The sequence below is a fragment of the Atractosteus spatula genome, chromosome 7 (assembly GCF_055471065.1).
Source record: "Atractosteus spatula isolate fAtrSpa1 chromosome 7, fAtrSpa1.hap1, whole genome shotgun sequence".
NCBI classification, from domain to species: domain Eukaryota; kingdom Metazoa; phylum Chordata; class Actinopteri; order Semionotiformes; family Lepisosteidae; genus Atractosteus; species Atractosteus spatula.
Genome location: NC_142712.1, coordinates 54,525,583 through 54,548,602, shown reverse-complemented (window position 1 = coordinate 54,548,602; position 23,020 = coordinate 54,525,583). Strand labels below are relative to the sequence as shown.

The 23,020-nt window shown below is 39.0% G+C and overlaps 1 protein-coding gene across 1 annotated transcript; it reads left to right on the top strand.

Annotated features, from left to right (window-relative positions):
• Positions 1–69: 69 nt before the first annotated feature.
• Positions 70–16,258, top strand: blm (BLM RecQ like helicase). The gene is made up of 22 exons (XM_088920398.1): positions 70–896; positions 1,255–1,366; positions 2,425–3,236; positions 3,409–3,547; positions 3,805–3,917; positions 5,413–5,545; positions 6,466–7,253; positions 7,750–7,926; positions 8,312–8,430; positions 8,592–8,705; positions 9,666–9,764; positions 10,188–10,336; positions 10,795–10,901; positions 11,364–11,524; positions 11,878–12,073; positions 12,268–12,458; positions 13,285–13,429; positions 13,615–13,814; positions 14,197–14,392; positions 14,521–14,643; positions 14,937–15,144; positions 15,517–16,258. The coding sequence occupies exons 2-22, from the start codon at positions 1,269–1,271 to the stop codon at positions 15,692–15,694; spliced, it is 4,446 nt and encodes a 1,481-aa protein (XP_088776524.1). The 5' UTR covers positions 70–896; positions 1,255–1,268; the 3' UTR covers positions 15,695–16,258.
• The last annotated feature ends 6,762 nt before the right edge of the window (positions 16,259–23,020 follow it).

The following is a 23,020-nucleotide window of genomic DNA, read 5'->3' as shown; positions in this document are numbered from 1 at the left end:
GTGAATTAACAGAACATAACATCACATCCCTTTATTAGCCCTATACAATTACTTGCATTAGGAATTCGTCTTTTACGCATACCCCAGCTTGCTCTCCATCATACACAGACAGGGAGAGAAGCTTGGGGTCAGAGCGCAGGGTCAGCCATTTACCTTCACAGCAGTAAATTCTATAATTAAAATCCACCAGGGTCCGAAATCCAGAGGCTAATCCACTACTTTACACTAATTTCTTATCATAAATGAATACAGTAGGACCGCAATCCGTGTGCGAAATACAATAAAATCATGCATTCGCCTCATAGTCAGTGTGTGGTAGTCATCACTTCTATAATGTCATAATCTAGGGTTGTTTTTTCGGTATTGTGCTCTAATTTGCAAGGCGATTTATGTAAAATAATCTTTGCTAGTTTTACGTTTTTTCACGGTACTTAACTATCAAGACTAACAGTTTCCTCTTAATATTCTTTATTTACAGTTACGGCGATGTTTATATTTCCTAGGACCGCGGTATCTAATAGTTAGAAACCTTGAAATATAGTACATATATACACTGGTACAACGAGACGTATTTACCTAAAAAAAAAAACATTTTTGGTGCGCATAATTTTCTAAAGATCTTTTTTATGTCTTATACTACCACAATACAGGAAACGATTCTCTCGAAGCCACATGCATTCAAGTTACACCTCCATAACACAGGAATGCTATTTTTTGTTTTTGAAAGTATGTCTTTTCTAAAGCATTGTTATATCGCAGTGAACAAAACGGAACAAACCAAAACAGAGCCATTTCCGTTTTTGTCCGAAAATGAACCGGAAGAACTTGTCATGGCAGTCCGCGGCAAAATTGTAAAATACAGAAATGTTGTTGAATGGGTAGTGCTGTTACGTAAGGTAAAGTCTTTAGTATTTTGTTTTAAATGTTGTGTGTTTACCTTAAACGATAAAAAGCATGCTTGCGTTGACGTGTATTTAGTTGACAGAAGAAAAAAGGAATTTAAAACTGTAAATGCTCCTACGTTGTATTATTGTGTGCGAGTTCGCATCGCGTAGTCAGTACATATTGAGCAGTCATCTTTTTACTAATCACTACTTTTTATTTGGACTTCTAAGAACACCTCCTGTGTAATTTAAGTGAGATCTTTTTTATCATCTTCAAATGTCGACACTGAAATTAAATTTTGTCCTTTTTAATCGGAGTTAAAAGTGTATTTGCACAGCCAACTTACGCCCGTGCTGCATTTATTTACAGCTATAATTTACACCATGCAAGCTCTTCCACAAAATAACCTACAGAAACAGCTGGAGCTGCATTCCAGTAAAGCTGTGCAGAACAGGCTGTCCTTAAATAAACCCAGATCAGGGTAAGTACACCAGGTTAATATTCCTCTGTAGTAACACACTCTACAGATCAGTAGGGAGCTCCATTTGGCTTCTTTTGTTATCTTTGTTTATAAATCTATACACGTGTTTATTTTAATACCAGCTTCCTCGTTAATTTGTCATTGTACTGTACAAAATATGTGTAGCATGGTTTGACTTAGATGGTAGTTTGCTATCAGTACCTAGGTTGCTGGTGTCTGATCGTTTTATTTCTGTTTTAAATCCAACCAAATTAGAAGTATCCAGCTTCTACGCCTTAAATTAGATAAAATAGATTCTTAAATTGCATATGTAGGCTCTTTGTCTTTCTGCACTGTCATTGTTTATGCATTGTCTGCTTAGTAGGTGTTTCAAATTCATATTCAAATCTCTAAACATTAACACCACCAATGAAGGAGCTATGCTTCCTGACAACAACCGTGTGAACAGTATTGTGGCAAGTACTGTATATTTCAGTTACTCACTGATGGGATTTTTTTAGGTCAATATAGGATTAAGGTCTGGCATATCTGACTACTGAGAACTTTCACTTTTGAAAGGTGCAATTACCTATCAAATGCATCAGAGCCTTGTATGAGGGATTACAGTTATGCAGTTAATTAAATAATTAGACCAACTATGTAAATGAAAGTTCTGATGGGAGGGAAAAAGCAAGGAACAGCAGACCATCAAAATGGACTTTGGGATCTCCAATTTGAATAAACCTTTCTCATTGATTTGGCTATGGTGCTTTGTAAAATTTAGAAAAAAATAAGTCATTGATCCTGTAATGTGATTGCACCTTAAAGTGCACTGTTATCTATTGAAAAAAAACATTTTCTTTCTTCCTTTCAAATATACTGCACAAGAATTGTAGCTTTAAGTGGAAACTGAAGCCGCACTGTTTGGGTTTTCTGACAGCTCACATGCCTGTATCTGTTAAGGTTTGGTTGGTTCCATTCTGTTGATAACCAAGGGATTATCAAGATTCTCATAGGCTCGATATAGTATTTTTATTTTATTTTTTGTGGGTTAATTTTCATCCTATTATTTTACACAGGACTTTTTCTTTTAAAAAGAAATCTGCTTCGGGAATTACTAAAGTTGCAGTCCTCCCCAAGGTAACAATTTCTAATGCTTTAGTGGACAGGGATGTCAATGCATTCCACCATAGTAAAGTGACTAAACCTCTGACATCTTTAAACAAGCCTGAAGAACAGCAAGCAAGAATCAACAGTTTATTTGAGCCAACTCACAAAGCCAAGTCACAGAACTTTACACCTGTTGTAACAAGACCTCCTGTGAGCAATATCAAACTAAGTTTGTCCACTACAAAAGCTTCTCCGCAGTCAGCTCTGGTGAACACGGATGTTGGAAAGAAAAATGACAGCGAAAAGGCAGTGTTGAATAACTCCCTTAGCGTCAGTATAGATGACTGGGATGATTTTGATGATTTTGACTTTGGTACTCCTGTTAAAGAGAAAAGTGTTACACGGCTGAGCCAGAGTCATCCTGGAGAGAACTTTAAAAAGGAAAGTGCCTCAAATTTGAATAAACCGTGTCTGAAAACCAGCAGAGCTGCCGAAACAATTCTGTCTGAGTCTTCAGATCACAACATTAGCAACGGGCTTCAGAATCAAGAACCGCTCGGAGCCCAGAACGGCCCTGCAGTTCTGACGGACCAGTGCAGACCTTTACCAGATGCCTTTGCTGCTGTTGAGAAACCTCAGGGGTGCATCGAGGATAAGGAAGAGGAAGATGATGTTCCCATAAAATTTGCAAGAAAAAGACATTTATCGCAAATTGCTCAGATATTGAGTGACAGTGAAGATGACTGTGTTGAGGAGGGAGATTTCCCCAATAAAAAGAAAGGTAAGCTTTGTTCAACACCCTACTGCTTTTATCTCTCCTTTATAACGAGGTAGTTTAATCATGTTAATTGATCAAGTGTTTATTTGTCTACAAAATGCTTAAGCTGCAAGGAAATTTGTTGGGAAGAAAAAGGCCATTTTCAAATTAATAACTCAAATTTTGTTTTTTTAAGATTTGCAGAGTAAGCAGATAGACACCCCTATTGCAGAAATTGACAACAGGTCTGAGAATGACAACGAGGAACTTGATTTTGTCCCTCCATCTCCTGAGAGTGAAACCATTTCTCCACTGCTTATGAAGCAGCCTTCCAGGTAAATCAGGATCTTACGACGTGCAGTTAAATGTTTCTTGTCTCTTGTCTCAGCGATCCAGCAGCAATTTTGGTTCTCCGTGTTTTATACACAAAACCAAATTTTGAAGCTTTTATATTATCTTTCTATACAAAATGCTAGTTTAGCATTTCTACAGGGAATCCTAAAAATACTTTAAGTGTTTTGTTTAAAAATGTTGGTGTTTTTGACTTGTGTGCATGATGCTTCTGAGTTATATCCAACGAACTTCATTTCAGTGGAGCTGAGACTCATGAATCAAGTTACAATGGACACTTTTCATCAAAGGAATTGGTTTCCAAGCAGCAGAAACATAAAACAGCTGATGATGGAGATTCTGAAGAGAGAAAAGGTAAGTTACTTCTGACAAAAGAAAAATAATACCAGAGAACATCAATCATCAATTTTTGAACTGTGTACACTATCCCAATCACAAAATACTCTACAGGCTCCAGGAACCCTTATCGAGACCCATATATCATGAGGTGTGCTATGACATTTGAGATCCATGGTTTTGATATTTGCAGGTGTGAATATATGTATTTAATTAATGTTATAAGTAATTTTTTAGGAAAATAATGTAAATGGATTTTGGATTTGAAACAGTTTTGGTGTTATTTAGTTGTGATCATTCATGACGCTAAGTCACTTTATTATTGAGAGAATTGATTGGTAACAGATTTAACCTGTTGAAAGTCACGCCTCATGTAATTAAAAAAATAAAAACACAGGAGGATTGATATTTCCTCTTTTTCTCATAAGAACGGCATCTTTAAGACATTGGTAAATTTGAAGCTAGATTAAGTCGGTGGACTGTTGCTCTCTGTCTGTGGTGTTCACTTTCAATTGTAAGGATGTTAGGATGTTATAGCTAAACAATGCAGTCCATCAATGACAGACTGCAAGTCACAGCACTTCGCCTGTGGTGATGGGCAGGTCCAAGTGTGATAGTCTGGCAGTAGTATCTGGTGTAAACAGAACTCCACTTGTGGTGATTTAACCAGCTCTGACTGCATGGAGCCATGTTAACTATGTCTTGGGACCTCACTTGCTGCATTTCCTGTAGTTTCATTCTGACATCAATGTATCCCATTGTCCCAATGCAACAATACTGTACATGTCTTGTAACCATGGGTTTCTCGCAATATGGCCATGTGGCAATTCAAGCATAGATGCTTTGTTTGTGGGAATTGAATTCTGTTTAAAATTCATGGGATGAGCTGTGACATTATGTGAGGATCAGTGAGCAGGCACATGCCTGACCAGGCTTTAAAACAGGAATAGGACAGAAATAAAACCCAGAACAACTATGCTGATAGTTGATCATCCCTGTCAAGGGCAAATGTCAATCAGTATACAACATAGGTAAATTCTTTATCTATTAAACCTGTGAACCTGATGCAAAGAAGATGATTTCCTTGTTAAAAAGTTTGCAGTTATAAGGCATAAGCTGTTTTCATGCTTCGTATATAGGTGTTAATATGTACAGAGAGAGATTTACTGAAATGTAACAAATGCAGTTAGTTAATTTACTCTTTTAAGTTTATAATGCCTCCAGGTGTATATGTATTATATGAATATAAGTATTAATTATAGTCTTTTATCAACAGACTTAATATTTGCATATATAAACCCAAAATTAGACCATGAACAGCGTTTCTGATGTTTTCAAAGATAATCTACCCTTATATAGCCATACATTTTTCAGAGTTGGGAGACAAATCTTTTGTAGTCAGAAAAACATTCATATAATTCAACTAAAATGTTAATAAATTAAGGACACTTTGTATCTACATCCTACTGTGTAACTGAGTCCTTGACATATGTTTTTTTTTTGCTTTATGCAGTCAGTGGGACAGATTCAGAAAATCAGCTGTTCAGCATCATGGAAGAGATATGTCAGCTGGTGGACTCAATACCTGAGCATGAGCTGACAGCACTGTCCTGTGGTAGAGATCTCCTTTTCCAGCGGGCTCGTAGGTACGTGTCTGAACAGCTGTTTTAGGGAATTGGTCAGTGCCATTGACCAACTGTGTGAATGATATTCTGTCTAGTTTTGCAGTGGGGTGATTTTTGTTTGTAAAAGTTTGAGATGCATGTTTTTGTTGTTTTGAAGTGTCACCTTAAGAAAAATGTTAATTAAGCATTATGGACTAAACAGTATCCTCCTATTCTTTTTTCTGATATTGTAAGTCACAGTCTGGTTCATAATGAGATTGCAGCTCAAAGAAGTGTGATTCCTTAGTCTAAAAAAATGAGTTGTTGAGACCGTTCAGAAAGTAAAAAAAAATACACATAACTTTTCAACTGTGCATTATTGTTACGTATGTCCTTAAAAGATTATTCATTGTGGATGATTTTGTTGAAAGATCTGAGGCATCCAGTTTAAGTGCAGGGATATTATTGAAGAGATTACATATAAACCTGAGCAGGCAAATCCCTTTTATTTTGATATTTTAATATGTAGGAGTTAATAATTATTTGCAGTTATACACACCCACTTCACGGGGAGCATGAAAAGGGGCAGGCGGATTTCTCTGACCTGCCCACCCATGTTCCTACGTAACAGGCCCCACCATGACTTACAGGAGGTGGGGTACCTCTCTCACTGCCACCACCACAAGCCTTTGACAGAGCCAGGGAAGTGGTGTGTGACCACTCTGCAGTGCGCCGCCAGTTGTGGTCAACACTTGGAGAATCCTGGTCCCGGTCAGCTAGTGGCATGGCCCAGGATCAGGAAGCTCAACCTGTGCTCAGAGCAAGCGTCTTTACTGGTTGAGCCATTTGAGATTCCCCCCCTAAACAAACCCATTTAGCCAGTGTATTTGTGCATTAAAAACATATATGAGTAGGTCTGTCACTTGTCACTCTTCAGTAACACGTTGTTTTTTTTTTTCTAGGAGAAGGTTTTTTGCAGAATCATGTCGAACACCACAAGCGCCAAGATGGACTGGCAGTCACGAAGCCTCCAACGCCAAAACTGACAACCAGTGGTCTCACTTCAAGACCCCAGTTTCCCACTCTTCCTCATTCAAAACCATTCCCAGTGGAAAGGATCAATCCTCTGCGAAGTCTTTCCGTTTCAGGAAACCCTCCTCCGTACCTTTTGCAGACGGTGACGGAAGTGTGTTCGAGGAGTCCGACTTGAGTGATATCGGTGGAATTCAGTCTCCGAGTCCCTCTTATAGGCCGAGGGGTGTCCCTAACGTGAGTTTTAACGGAGAATCTGACTCTCGAAAGGAGAAACTTGGCGTCGGCAATAATGGTAAAGATTCTCGTTCAGACACCTTTTATTCGAAATTCCCCTCCTTCAGCAGTGCCGGCAATCAAATGCCCAACTTGGAAGAAACTGACGACTGTGTCTGTCTAGCAGATACGCCTTCGCTCAGAATTCAGAGCAAAACGAACAATCGCGTCTCGGACTCCCACGGTGTGGACCCATCTTTGGATGACATCGACAACGAGTTCACCTTTGATAACTTTGACATCGATGACTTTGATGAGCAAGACATGGGGGATTATTTTGAAGGCAATGATTCTGCCTCCAAGAAGCAGGGCACTGAGGGGGTTCAGCCAGTAAGAGAAGGGCACCCCAGCAAATCACTGTGGGAAAAGAAAAGTCCTTCTTCGTCTTTCTTGTCTTCAGCTGCCAAACCCTCGAAGCCTACGTCTGAGTGCAGTCTGCCAGGCAAGTGGTTTCCTATTTGCTATGGTTATGTGTGCCTTGCTAGTATGATCACACGTCAAATTGGACAGCAGAAATAAGGGTTTTATAGGTATTTAATATTAAAGATCAATATAGTAAGTTCATGTACTTAGTGTGTACTACATTGTATGTACTTAGAATGTTAGAATTAGAATCTTAGAATGTTTAAGGTGTTTCTCAAAGTGTGTACATGCCGTGATTAACATATACAGCACATGCTAATCTTGTTTTCTTATAGTTGAGCACAATGTACTGTAGTATCAAACCAAGACTTCTTTTTAATATCATTCTTTTGTGTACTCATATTGTTCAGCAGGTACACAATTCCATTTGAGACTTATGCGTTTAACTATATCGATGCTATTAGCTGTACCAACTGGATTTTTAGTGAGCAGCATATCACATATAAATCGTGGACGATCCATTAAGTTGCTGTCCTTTTTTTCTCAGTTGTTATTTATCACCATTGTTCTTGTAGAGCCCATTAACAGAAACCCGGCACATGATCGCTTCAGGGGATGCAACTTCCCTTATTCACAGGAAATGACGAAGATTTTCAACAAGAGATTTGGTCTTCGTCAGTTTCGAACCAACCAGCTGGAAGCCATCAATGCCACGCTGCATTGCGAAGACACATTTGTACTGATGCCAACTGGTATGTATAGAATGCGTGCTGAGCCAAGGCACACTGATTTCATTAAAAATGATTTAGTGCAGTGAGTTTAGCAACAACATTGCAGGTTGCAGTGCAGTTGGATTTGGGGTATATACAATATCTACTGAATCCCCCCACCTTCAGAGCAAACTTGGGAAGCAAAATGCAAACAAAATTAAGTAAAAGAAACTTACAAATGTAGTATGCCATTTTATATAGGCAAGACATAAAAAATACAAAACTCCTATAATATTTATGTACCTGTAGCTTCTTTGAATTTGGTATTTTTCATTATTTCCAACACTTAATAGTTCTAATTTGTAAAAAAAATGTGCTGTGATGGCCCAGTTCCTAATTTGATCTCTTTGTCCTTCGTGTGTTTTAGGAGGTGGTAAAAGTCTTTGCTATCAGCTCCCTGCCTGTGTGTCTCCAGGAGTAACCATTGTTATTTCTCCTCTCCGGTCTCTGATAGTTGACCAGGTGCAGAAACTCACAACATTGGATGTAAGTTGTATGATAAATGTTCGTGAATTGAAGATTTTTTTCATACTACCGACCATCTAAACTCACTTTTTTTTCATTATTGGGCATCTTTTGGACTACTATTGAAATTGCATTTGTATTCTGAATTATTTCCTTATTGTTTAATTTTTTGAAAACCACAGATTCCTGCCGCAGGTTTAACAGGATTCAAGAGTGACAGTGAATCTGCAAGAGTTTACATGCAGCTGTCAAAGAAGGATCCCATCATTAAACTCTTATATTGCACCCCAGAGAAGGTAGGGGATAATTTCTACAAAACAGAAAATTATTTGAACTAAACATAGTTTTATAATGGCATAAGTCACACATTGATTTATTTTTATATTGTTGTGTCTTGAGGTTTTATTTATATTGTGTTGCACCTGGGCTGGGAGCGGCTTGCTTCCCGATGTTGCCCCAGGCAACCAGCACATTCACACGGGCTATCGGCCTCCTTTCGACCCCCTGTGAACTCACTCGGGATGCATCTCTCAAAGGCTTTGAATCTCTCAATCTTTGAATCAGGCTGACCATCCCAAAATCGTTCAGGCGATTGAGAAGGCTTTTTAAGGCTTTTTCCCCTGCTTATGAGATAAGAGTACAGTGCTAGCCTCGTAGTAATTGAGACGCAGACCTGAAAAGCACCCTTTTCCCTGTTTTTGCTCTGTGTCCCAAGCACTGAATCGACGGGGTTATTCTGGTCTCGCTGTTTTTTTCCCGGCTCGTGATCTTCGACCCCTTTTCCTTCCTTGATTCACTGTCATCTCCTCCCCTGCCTTGTCCACTGCCACTACCAGACAGTCCCGTTCTTCAGGGAGTCTTCGCCTGGTTCAGACTAACTCTGTTTCCAGCTCTGTTTCCTGTCTCCTCTGCAGCCAAGGCAGCCTTTTCCTGCTCATTACTAATCCAGCTCCTCTGGCTCTTCCTATCAACTTGCATCATCTCCCACTATTGCCTCGCTCTCGCCAAGCCTTCCCAAAGATTCCCAAGACTCCTCTGACAACTGCGCTTGGAGCTTGGCTTGTCATTCACCATGGCCCTGAAACATCAGGGACTGGAGCATCACATATTGATGCTGTTCGGTTTTTATTCACAGAGGAAAATTGCCATACACACAGATATGTTAAATCAAAGAGAACTTCTGCGAAGGTGCACTGGAACAAAAGTAGCAGAATTTTAAATGAGCCAGATGATTTTTATGTTTCTGCTTTAATTAGGTTTGCGCAAGTAACAAGTTTATCAGTGCCCTTCGGAATCTGTACGAGAGAAGTCTCCTCTCGCGCATCGTCATCGATGAAGCTCACTGTGTTAGCCAGGTAAGTTTTTTTTTAGTTATTGTAAAACAATGTATTTTTTTATCATACGTGATAATTTAAGGGCTTAAAAAATATTTTATGGTGCAGAGCATGAGCCAGCCTAGTTGCGTCTTAATTGGAGCTCATTATGGCAGCTTTGGAGAAGTTCTCTGGCTGGGATAGAAATACAGACCATTAGGCTGTTACCTGCTGAATTCAGGATGCCGATACCCTTCCTCCATCCCCAATGCACCAGCCCTTTGGTTGATAATACGGGGATTTTGCTGTTCTTGTCCATACAGCCAGGCGGTTGGTCCTCAGACCAAACGGTCAGGCCAAAGCCAAGCATGTCAGCCTTCTGAAGAGCAAGTGCTCTTCTCGCGGGGTTTGTCCATGTCTTCCCGGTGAAAAGTCGGGGGTTTACGGACACCGTTCTTCTTCCAGTGGGGCCATGACTTCCGGCCGGACTACAAGCGGCTGCACGAGCTGCGGCGGATGTTCCCCAGCGTGCCCATCATGGCGCTGACGGCCACGGCCAACCCCCGAGTGCAGAAGGACATCCTCAACCAGCTGCAGATGCTGAAGCCACAGGTGTGAGTGTCCCTGCGCCGCTGCCCGGCTCGACAACCACGTGGCCGAACGAGGACGGCGTCCTCCTTTTTCCTCCTCTCTTAATGATAATAATCATGGGGTGGGATGGGCAGAGGCACTTCCTTCCATTGCTAGCCTGTCCCTGTGTTCCTTGTGATGATATTTATTTTAAAAAAGACTGTTTAAATGAAAGCAGCAGTATCAATCTGATGACCTGAAAATGGCATTATTTACGATAAAATCTAGCATGTCTTACTCTACATGTCAGGGAATTCAGTATTCTCTCACATCTACCACCCAGAAAATGGGTTTGGTGATGTATTTATCAAACGTTTTTTGTTTTTTCACTAAGTGAAATTTTTCATTATTGTTGATGTTTATAGATGTTTTTTTTGATTTATCAGTATTAAAGATGTTTATTCAAAAAAAGAAAACTAATGGTTTATTTTTCTCTTTGTAGCTTTACAATGAGCTTCAACAGACATAACCTAAAGTATGCGGTATTGCCTAAAAAGCCCAAGAAGATTGCTGAGGATTGCCTTGAATGGATCAAGAAATACCACCCACGTATGTACGCTTCCACAGCGTGTGTGCCTGGGTCGTGCACTCGGTAGCATCATACATATGGTTAAACGGCCGATGAAAATGGGAATACTAACAGTTCAACATGTTTAGTTTACTTTGAGGTGAAAAGGCTTTATATTTTTAGCTTGCAGGAAAGAGTAATGCTTTGTATAGTCCTATAAATAAAGTAAAAGCATGAAAAAATGAGGTTCTCATTGATATTTTAAGTTTAATTTATTGGAACATGTCAACATTTAGCATATACTGTACAAGCCCTCATCATGATACAGATGCAAACTCCTTGTACTCCAAAAAGTATTATATTATTTTAACTGATTCTTACTGATCAGAACCCCAGCAGTTTTGGGTGGGCTTTTCTTGTCTTTTTATATTTGTAGATTATTTTCCATTTTAAGGAAAGATTCAGTTAATTAGCCCTATCTTTATTTTTTTATCTGCATACAGGTGATTCTGGGATTATTTACTGCTTATCTCGAAACAACTGTGATTCCATGGCTGAAAGCCTGCAGAGAGGTGGAATTACAGCTTTAGCATATCATGCTGGGTTGAAGGACAGTGACAGGGATTATGTACAGCAGAAATGGATTGAGCAGGATGAGTGCCAGGTGAGTAGGCATTTTAATTTATTTTATATATTAATCAATTTTATTATTAGCCTCGAAATTAAATATTCTTCTTAGCTTATAACTGCATATCTTTTAAGAATATATAATTAAATTGCTCCGTCTCTTATTGCTTCTAGTGCCCTTTTCAGAATGTAAAAAAAAATGATTTAGCTGATTTTAGCTTTTTTGGTCAAAAGAAATGAATGTTTTACTTCTAACAAAATGTGGGCTTTGGCCACTGTATTAGTGGTTTTCATTTTGTTATCTGATCATCTGATTTTATGTGCGTTGTAGGTTTCTAATTGCATAACAATACAAGTTATTTTAACGGATTTGAACTCTGTGTCCATCAGGTAATGTGTGCTACCATTGCTTTTGGAATGGGCATCGATAAACCAGACGTGCGGTTTGTGATCCACGCCAGCCTGCCCAAGTCTGTGGAAGGGTATTACCAGGAGTCAGGCAGGGCTGGCAGGGATGGTGAAATCTCCCATTGTGTCCTTTTCTACTCTTACAACGATGCTATTCGAATCAAGCGTCTCATAAACAGTAAGTCCCTGAAAACCTTTCTTGAGCAATTTGCAGTGCAGCGAAGTGTGATTCTGCAGTCTTACCATGATGATGATGATTTCAGATGGGGCTGTGAAAACTGTGCCGCATATTTCAACTTCCAGATTTGAGATTTGTGCTCCTAAATTATTTTTTCTCTTAACTTTTTAATTCCATCCTCCTCTTGTACACAGTGGAGAGAGATGGCAACAAGGAGACCAAACAGACTCACATCACCAACCTGTACAGTATGGTGCATTTCTGCGAGAATGTGGTCGAGTGCCGGCGAACACAGTTGTTGGCATACTTTGGGGAGCGCACATTTAACCCCAATTTCTGCAAGGAGCACCCTGATGTCACCTGTGACAATTGTGCCAGAGCTAAAGTAAGATGTGTTTTTTCATTTTTAATATATTATTATTTCACCCCACTTGTATAGGGCTTTTCTGGATGCTCCACTCAAAGTGCTTTACAGGTAATGGGGATCCCCTCCACCACCAGTGTGTAGCCCCCACCTGGGTGATGCAACGGCAGCCAAAGTGCGCCAGAACTCTCACCATATACCAGCTATTAGTGGGGAGGAGAGCAGACTGATGAAGCCAGTTCATAAGTGGGGATTATTAGGGGCCATGATTAGTAAGGGCCTTTGGAAAATTTGGCCAAGACTCTGGGATTGACACTCTCTCTTATCAAGAAATGCCCTGGGGTTTTTAATGACCACGGAGAATCAGGATCTCAGATTTACATCTCATCTGATGGATGGTGCCTTTTTACACTCTAGTGTCCCCATCACTATACTGGGGCATTAGGACCCACACAGACCATGGAGTTAACGTTAACGTAAGCTTTCCCAGGAAGGATCACATCCAGGTACTGGCCAGGCTCACACCTGCTTAGTTTCAGTGGGCTGCCAGGAGTGAAAATGAGAAAATTGTCATATTCATTCAAGTTTTATACTTTTTTTCTCCAGTCCTTGTGAAGCTAGCCTTGGATTAAGTGTTAAAATGCGATTGGCCTCTACATTACTTTTTGTCTTGGGAATAGAACACCAACGATACGTTTGTTTCTCATCTGGTTGAAGGTGAAACTTGCCTTACTGTTTCTTGTCGTAAGTCGTGAGTCTTACAATAGGAATTTTAAAGCTAGCCCAATGGAGTTGCATTGTTTTGTTGTGGAATTAAACTGTCTTTTCAAAACCCGTAACGTTGCAGCTATACAAGTCAAGGAATGTGACAGAAGAAGTGAAGAACGTTGTTAGATTTGTTCAGGAACACTGTGCAAAGGTTGGAGTGAGACAGGCCAAGTCAGCGCAGCTGAACAGACTGACTCTTAATATGCTAGTGGATATTTTCATTGGTAAGTGGAGAAATCACTGTAAAAGAGACTTAATTCAATTTATGAAAACTGTGAGTGAGACATGATCAAATTTTGTTGTAGTGATCCTGTACTAAGTTATGTTGCACGTGAATGCTTTTTATTAAAATTATCAATAGTTTCTGGTACCTGAATGTATATTTTTGTGTCCTTTATGCATTTTGCAGGTACGAAAAGTGCCCGTATCCAAACGGGCTTGTATGGTAAGGGAGCAGCCTATTCCAGGCACAATGCCGAGAGACTCTTCAGAAAGCTGGTGCTGGAAAATGTTTTAGAGGAAAGTTTGTACATCACAGCCAATGACCAAGCTGTGGCATACATCTCTGCAGGCCAGAAAGCTGCAGCTGTTCTCAGTGGCTTCATGCAGGTAAGAAAAGGCTGTGATAGCGGGATTTGCTGTAACTGAAACACGTTATTTCTCTTGAACCTGTTGGGTGAATGCTTCCCTTTAAACTGTTGTTGGTAGTTTACCAGATCTACCGGATGCATAAAGAATTGTCTAACCTGATGTTTATAGGTATCTTGGTCATATACAAAAACAAAGGGTTGCTGTTTTGTGTTGATCACCTTGCAAATACTGTACGTAGGCAACTTTGTTGCAAGAAATGCATACAGACATAATGCACCGGAGCATTACCACCTTATAGTGCCAAGTCTCTGAGATCTTGGCTAATGTTCTCGAGTCAGTTTATAAATGACAACCCAGTGTTTTCTCAAATGTCTTTGTATTTGTGCATCTTCACCCACAGATAGAGTTCTACGACACTGAAAGTGCCTCCAGCATCAAAAAACATAGGGCGTCAGTGACCAAAAACATGTCGAAGCGGGAAGAGATGGTCCAGAATTGCCTTCAGGAGCTTAACAATCTGTGCAAGAAGCTGGGAAAAATCTTTGGGATACACTATTACAATATCTTTTCTACTGCCACTCTAAAAAAGATTGCAGGTAAACCAAATCTTTGTAGAGCGTGTTTTGCAATGTGGGCTTTTTCTTCTGAGTCTTCACCTACTGGTGCTGATTTTTAACTTCTGGTTGCGATATGGTATGTAACCTCATGTAACACTCTTTTGCAGAGACATTGTCCGCTGATCCTGAAGTTCTCCTTCAGATTGACGGAGTGACAGAAGACAAACTGGAAAAGTATGGAGCTGAGCTGATTCAGCTTCTTCAGAAGTACTCCGATTGGCAACTGCCTGGTAAGAGAACACCGGAGAATATCATCAACGTCTTCATGTTTCCCTTGGCTTGCATGCTTAACTGCACCGTGGTATGAGACACTCTGTGGAAGGTATTTCTGTTTTATGCTATTTCTTCAGCAGTTGTACAGGTGTTGCTCCTTTATGTAAAACAGCTTGAGGTTCCTTTTGGAGATTGTTAATGAGTTAAACCCGGTCGTCAGCAAATGGGTCTCTGTTGATTAATGTGTTGCATTAATTGCTTTTCCACAGTTTAGCTCCTCAGATTAAAAGACTTGTTTCTCGATCTGTAGTGGAGGAGCACACGGAAAAGCCAGTCGGCAATGACGGCTGGATTGATGTGGAGAGGAACAGAAGGGAGGAGCAGGAGCTCTGCGATGAGGACGCAGGAGGGTCCAGCTATTTCAAGAGCACAAGTGAAAGGGGAGGCAAGCGAAAGAAACCTTCCTATTTCAACAAGGCCAAGAGGAGAAAAGGAGGCTATAATTCCTCCATCAAAGGGTAACTGTCATACAGTCTTAATTCCCAGAGTATCATTTATCTATTAACGTAAAAACTGTATAGCATGTCATTTATTGAGCTAATGTATACATTTCCCCGCTTTCTCCTAACAGTGGTTAAAACTGTGAATTGTCTTCATTAAACAGAGACAGAAAGATTATCCTTGTTAAATTCCATACTTTCTGATGCCGGTATTTTCTTTATATCCCCTTCTGTTTGAACGAGTTATGATTTCCTTGTGTTTATGCTTTCCTGTAGTGATCCTTTTGTTTCTGTAAGTTCCCAGCTTCTCAGAGATGAGCGCCAAACATAAGGCTTATTGGTTTACTTTGTTTCTGTGTAAACGTGTTGATTTCTTTTCCTCTGGTCCAGCAGCAACAACGCTAGGGCATCATCCACAGCTTCCAAAGGTGGGTCTAGAGACAGAGGTCAAAATTCAGCTGGAAGCTCTAAGCCAGCGATGGCCACCAAGAGACCAGGCTTCATGGCACCACCAGTTCCACGATCTAACCAGCGTCCCTTTCTGAAGCCTGCTTTTTCACACATGTGAAATATGGAACATTTACACAGACCTTCTCATAAGGAGCAGCACTGTTTAAAGGATTTACATTAAAAACATGTGTCTACCTATTCCTTTGATCGGAGCGAGTGACATTGTAACACAGGTGTGTAAGTAAGTAGTGTTTGTCTTTCAGAACTTCTGAAGGTGAGAGTGGATACGAGCCTGTAGAGAACTTTCAGATAGAAATTGTAAACTTGTTGTTTATGAAGTGCTAGTATAATATTTCCAAAAATCTTACTTTGTTAAAAACCTGGAGATCCAATTCTGAAATCAACTTTTACTTGAAGTACAATCTGAAGGGAAAACTTGATTTTTTTCATGACTTGACAAACTGGTAAATATGTAAGTAAACCAAATCTGTATTAATGGAACATACAATGTGAACAGCGTTAGTAATATTTGTGTGTTCAGAGAAATACATATACTGCTCAGCTTGTTTATTTTGTTCAGGTTATTTTTTTGTGCAGTTTATAGATGTGCCCAGCAATGGGCATTGCAGCTGATGACCCTGGCTCAATATGTTACCTTTGTAATATATTTTAAATATTGCCATTAAATTTTACTAAGCACAGTTATGCTGTGCTTTTGGTTTTTTAATATTATAATATGTATATAATAAATCTTATTTTTTAAATTTGTCAGTTTTAATAAACTACCTTTTTGAGCTATGACTTTCATGTTAAGATGATGGAGCCTCATTGTAAGCAGGATTGGAGAGCCAAGGTTCTGACTCACTTTTCAAAACCGTACTTTAGTTGGTGGACTAGCTAAATTCCTCTTCTGACACACTCTGGCTTCCCTTAGGCTCTTCTTTAATTCAATTGGTGAAGCTGTTACTATCTAATTTGTTGCATTTTGAGGCAGCTGGTGCAGAAAGCCTGCCTCACACCACCCAGGCTGGGTATTGATTTATTACAGGCTTCAAGAAGAAACACAGCACTCGGTAATGTTGAATTATCATTTTTTTCTGACAGTAACCTAGAATAGTCAGGATATAATACTAAACAGAGCAAACAATAGGCATTAACTGAATCTGTCATAACATACTGTAAGATACTGTATATTTTACCATTCAGTAATAGTTTTCTAAAAATAAATCAGATCAAAACTTGTAAGAAAATCTATTCTATTGGGTAAACCCTTATTAATTTTGTCATTTAAACTGCAGCTAGACGTATAACTGCAGTCAACATTTAATGATTCTTGTAACCCTAACCCTACACTATCCTGAAGTATAAAATGGATTTTAACAGTGTTTTCCAGCTGATTGAAAGTTAACCTAAAAATAAAACATTATTGAAGAAGATTAATTTTCAAGAGCTTGGTTTTGATTATTTTAGACTCCTAGTTTTGGTTTGAGAAACGTTTTCAAATTTGATGATTAGAGGGCTTTTGTAGGCAGATTGCAGAATTGCTCATTTGAAACCCCAGGTAGAGTTATAGTTAGCATTCCCACAATACTTAGACATTTTTTACGCTCAGAGCTGGATTTTGGGTCCCAAGTCAACTTTAGGTTGAGCGATAATTTGCTCCTATCTCCATTTGTTTTCTTTGAGAGAAAGAAATGACTGCTTATGTTATATATTGCACTGTTCAATAATAGTATTCCAAAACTAAGTCAGATCAAAAATTTTTAGGAAAGTTATTCTATTGGGTAAACTCTCTTAAATACCATTTTACCAGCATTTTTCAACTGATTGAAAATGTACCTCAAGAAGATAGATAATTTAACATAATTTATTTTGCTAGACGCTTTATCAATGGTTTTGATTGTTTCAGACTCATATTTATAGGTTTGGGGAACATTTCAAAATCAGATGACTGGAGATCTTCAGAGACAGATTCTGGAACTCCTCAGTTGAAACCTCAGCTAGGGTCAGGGTTAGCATTCCCAGATGACTTAGACAATCTTTATGCTCAGCGCTGGATTTTTGTGCCAAGTCAGCACTAGGACAAGTGACAATAGGCTCCTATCAACAATTTACAACTTATTACAGCGCTCAGAAGTTATATTCTAAAACCGAGTCAGATCAAGAGTTGTAAGAAAACCTGTTCTACTGAAGCCCATCAAATTCCAACAGCTTTTTTCAATGGTTTTGAGTGTTTTAAACTCGTACCTTTTGGTTTAAGGAACATCTGCCAATTTGGTGCCTAGAGGTGGTCAAAGAGAGATTGCAGAATTGCTCAGTTGAAGCCCCAGCTATGATCAGGGTTACCATAACCACACTCCTTAGACATTTTTAAGCTAAGTGCTGGTTTTTGGGTGTAAGGAGAGCGTGAGTACGAATGATAATTTACTACTGTCTGAAACTTTTATTTTTGAGACTTTTGGCTGTGGTATATTGCAGTGCTTTGGAATTGTATTAGAAAACTGAATGAGATAAAATTACTTTTTGGTTTGAGGAATATTTTCAAATCTGATAACTGGAGATTTTCAGAGACAGATTACAAGAATGCTCTGTTGTAGCCCCAGCTAGGGTTAGGGTTAGCATTCACACACTAATTAGACAATTTTTAAGCCCAGGGCTGGATTTTGGGGCCCAAGTCAGGTTTAGAACGAGTGTTTTTTTGTCCTTATCTGAATTTTTTTTCCAGAAACTCTGGGGGGCCTGGATGGCGTGGTGCACCTAGCAGTCGTTAAATCAAGAAACTGAGTCGTTCGGATCAAAAGTTGTCACGAGGCATTACCAAATCTCTTTCAATGGCAAGAGCTTGGTTCAACGGTCTTGAATGTGTCCCACTCGTGCCTTTTGATTTGGGAAACATGTAAAAATCCCATGACCAGAGAGGCTCAGATGCAGACACACCAAAATGCTCAGTTGACACACCAGGTAGGTTTAGGGTTAGCTTTTACTCTCTTCTTAGACAATTTATTTGCTTAGCAGCGTATTTTGGGGTCCAAGTCAGGTTTAGAATGAGTGTTCTTTTTCCTTATCTGAAATTTTTTTTTCCTAAACTCTGGGGGGCCTGGATGGCGCGGTGCACCGCGTGGTAGTTGTATCAAGAAACTGATTCGGTCGGATCAAAAGTTGTCACCAAGCATTACTGAATCACTTTCAATTGCATGGGCATTGATCAATGGTCTTGATTGTTTCCCACTTATAATTTTTAGTTTGGTGAACATGTCAAAATCTGAAGCCTAGAGATGTCCGTATATAGATCGCAGAAATGTTCAGTTGACACCCCATGTAAGGTTAGGGTTAGCATTCACACTCTAATTAGACATTTTTTAAGCCTGGTGCACAGGTGAAGTTTAGGACGAGTGATTTTTTGCTCCAATCAATATTTTTTTCAGAAACTCTCTTGTACCTGGATGGTGGGGTACAACGTGCAGGAATTGTATCCCAGAACTGAGTAGGTCGGATCAAAATTTGTAACCAAGCAATATAGAATCAGATGAGAGATTTCTTGCTCATATTTGAATAGTTTTTTTATTTGGATAACTCTCTGGGGCCTGAATGTCACGGTGCACCGCTCAGTAATTGTATCCCAAAACTGAGTCAGTCGAAACAAAAGTTGCAACCAAACATAGAATCTCACACATTTGAAACTTCTTTTTTCAATGCCTTTGATTGTTTCACTTTCATTCAAACTGTTTTGTTTTGGTTTTGTTTGGAGGGCTTCAGATATTAATTGCGGAACTGCTCTGTTGAAGCCACAGCTAGGGTTTGGGTTAACATTCACACTCTACTTAAACAGTTTTTATGCTCAGTGCTGGATTTGTGGCCAGTTTTGACTAAGGAGAATCTTTAGACTTTCTCACTGTGGCATTCAACGCACAGAAGTAAACTCCAGCATCAGCAGGCTCCACTTTGTCAGTGCTGAGAGCTGTGCTCCATACTGTCTTTCTGGAGACAGTAAACCTGTTGAAGATGATGCCACCCTTTTCAGAAACTTCTGAATTTACAGTGAGGTAAACCAGCTGTAGCTCACTGAAGTTCTTCAGTTGAAACCAGTAGATGTAAGAATTGGAAGCACTCTGGCTGCACATCTTAAGAGACTGGCCCAGACTTGCTATCAGAGCCAGAGGTGACTAGGTGAGTCTCAAAGTGGATTGACTCATAGCATGTGTGAGGGGAAGAGCACATTGAAGAGTCTGCTAGCTTTATAGGCTTACAGGCAAAAACAACAAAAGTATACAGTACTTATTATAAATCCATGTCAATAATTTAAAAAGGATGAAGACATTTTGAAAAGTGTCTATATTGATGTATACAAAGAAGTTGTTTTAAAACTTTTAAAAAACATCTGTCATTTAACATTCTGAATTTTAGAAACGGTGTTAAATTAGGCAGTATCTTCATTAACACAGAAAACTTTGAACATTAGTCACTTTTATAAATTATAAATTCTGTAAGAAATATATTTAGTTCCTGACATCAGTATGTCAGTATGTTGATAGTATGTTGATGTACAGATAGTAATGTGTTTTCAATATGTAGAGCTTAACTGCTGACCAGAAGGCAATGCTACAAAAGTTTCCCTTTGCCTTATATTATGGCAGATTTCAATTCTTATGTTTCAAATTTCTGTTCACAGATTGGCTCATGATATGTGAATGAAAATGCACAATGTTGAACTGGATAGGATTTCTGAAGCAGAATTTCAGTTAACATTATTTATTATTTATTATGAGTCATTTATTTTAACTCATCTTTATGGAATCAATGTAAGGCAACCTGTGGAAAAAACGCAAATATTTATCGAGCCAATTTTAAATTTATTTTTACATTTTCTTTCCAGGGTTTTCTCACATACCCAACCATGCATTCTCTGCTATCAGAAGAGCATATCAACTGACACTTCAATTATTTGTTTTCATAGTTAATATAACTATATTTTGAAATTTAGACATTTCATATTATAAATAAAACAAGATACTCTGAGTTAAAATGGCTAGGAATTAATGATATTTGCAATAGGAGGATTTCAGTTGTCCCAGGTTATAGATTTTTTTAACTTTGTGAAGTTAATTTGTGCTTGGATGTAATACTAATACCCACTGACAGATGGCACTCTATTTTCATCTCTTTGACAAGATAATAATTCCTTTCACTTTGCTTTTTTGGACACTCCACTCAAAGCGCTTTACAGATAATAGGGACTCTCTTCCACCACCTACACTGTTCAACCCCACCTGGATGATGTAACAGCAGCCATAGTGCACACAGTAGTATGTTCACCTCACATCAGCTATCAGTGGGGAGGAAAACAGAGTGATGAAGCCAATTCATAGATGGGGATTACTAGGAGGCCATGATTAGTAAATGCCAATGGGAAATTTGACCAGGAGGCTGGGGTGACACTCTATTCTTTTCGAGAAACACCCTGGGATTTTAATGACCACAGAGAGTCAAGACCTCATGTCTCATCTGAAGGACGGCATCTTTTTACAGTATAGTTGTAGCGGAGCTAGTTTGGACACAGAGATGTCATCACCCTCCCTGCGCGTAGCAGGGACCTCAGCCGCCTTGGCGGGGGGAGGTCTCCTTTAGCTCAGGCGGCTGGTTCCCTGTTGCGTTACGCCGGAGACCTGGGTTCACACCCCAGGTGTTGCGGGATGAACCAGCGAGGTGGAGCGGCGGAGGGCACGAGCCCGCGCAGAACCACAACGGTCACTTACTGTTTCAATCACTATACTAGGGCATTAAATCCAACAGACACCGCAACGATGTAAGCACAATGTATGATAACAATTACTTTGACCCTCTTTGTAGTAGAAATGTTCAGTGTAATTTCTACTTGTTTTACAATAAATGTCTCTTGTTATTGAAATGTAATTCACCAAGGCCAGCAAGTATAGGACACACAGATAGTGGGACTTGTTATGTGTACTATCATATATAAGATATCACAAAGGATGCATTTATTAAACTCTTATCCACCACTACAAGTTGATTTTCAACGTCACAGATAGTATAATCGATTGAAAGTCTCACAAAAATTAAGTGCTTTAAACAAACAAAAAATCAAGTTGCTAATTCATAATTAAATAGTATTTCTGAAAACTTGAATGCCATGCCTCAGGATCGTTTGGGATGGAAAAGTGCTGTTCTAAGGGAATCATTAAGATACAGTATACTGTGCAGTTTCTTTTACTTTAGGGCCCCCTGCTGGACTGTCACTAGTCTGATCTTTTTTGACAGGTGATGAAGTCAGAATGCATCACTGTGTTTGCTAGCAGCACAGAAAAAGGGCGAAGTGTCATCTATTTCCAGTTTTTTTCATCTTTAAAGATCCGCTCAGAAAATCTGCTTTCTTGAATTTGTATCTGTCAGTGCTGAATGCCTTTTCAAACTGGTGGTCAGTAGCAGAGGTTGAAAACATCATTAATTGAATTCCTTGTCCTGGCAGCTGACAACTCATGTAAGCTCCTGTAAGCTGCCAGCTCATGTAAGGGTAACTAGAATCACTGAGTTTACAAGCTTTTACTATAATACAAAGTATTTCTCTTTCATCTTTAGCTGATCATATAACCTCATGAGGTGTTTGGGAGACATCAATTCCTTTAACATCTTCTATAAAATAAAATAAAGTTGATATAAGGAAAAATCATGAACGAAACTTTTAACATGAAAGGCAGGATTTAATCAATATCCATTTATCATACATAGCAATGCAAAAATTACAATTATACAGTACATAAATTCAGTAAGTAAACCTTGCTCTTAGCCAACATCACAAAGTAAAAACATATTCAGGGTTGTGTGTAAAATTAGTGTACATGTGATTCTACCTTATGTAAGAGAAAATAAAAAACCCTGTGTAACAGCCAATTAAATAAAATAATTAAATAAATAAAAACATTCTGCTCTCTTACAATAACACAAAACAGATATACATATCAGGCACTTGTACAAAAGAAATAAAAGCAGCTGATAACTGATGCCTTATGATAGTGTGAGGTACTAATTTTGGCTATTTTATTTTAATTGAAAACATTAGAGGAAGTGACAGGTCCACCCACTGACTTAAGAGCTTACAGAAAGGAAACTGCAAAGCTCTACTGACTTTCAACACCTATAGATTAATGTCAGACATTCACTAGCTTTTTAAAGATCTTCTAAAACCTTGGAACTCAGACTAGTTCAAATCAAACTACACGTAAAAAAAGAATTCACCAACACCTCTACAGTGTCATTTGGCTTGATCACATTTAATTTCTTATTAAATCTGAAGTCAGTTTGAAGTCCGTGAAACAAATACTAACTCGGGGGATATATGATATTTTTGTTTCAATTATTGAATACCACCAGGATCAAACTGGCCTTCTTGTTTTTGGGCTGCTCTACGTGTTTGAGATCGAATTGGAGC

Excerpts from the sequence above, each read along its gene's own strand:
- blm (XM_088920398.1), top strand. The coding sequence starts at position 1,269 with ATGCAAGCTCTTCCACAAAATAACCTACAGAAACAGCTGGAGCTGCAT. Across the intron at positions 3,918-5,412 it reads AGATTCTGAAGAGAGAAAAG|TCAGTGGGACAGATTCAGAA; the intron begins GTAAGTTACTTC and ends TGCTTTATGCAG. Across the intron at positions 8,706-9,665 it reads TATATTGCACCCCAGAGAAG|GTTTGCGCAAGTAACAAGTT; the intron begins GTAGGGGATAAT and ends TGCTTTAATTAG.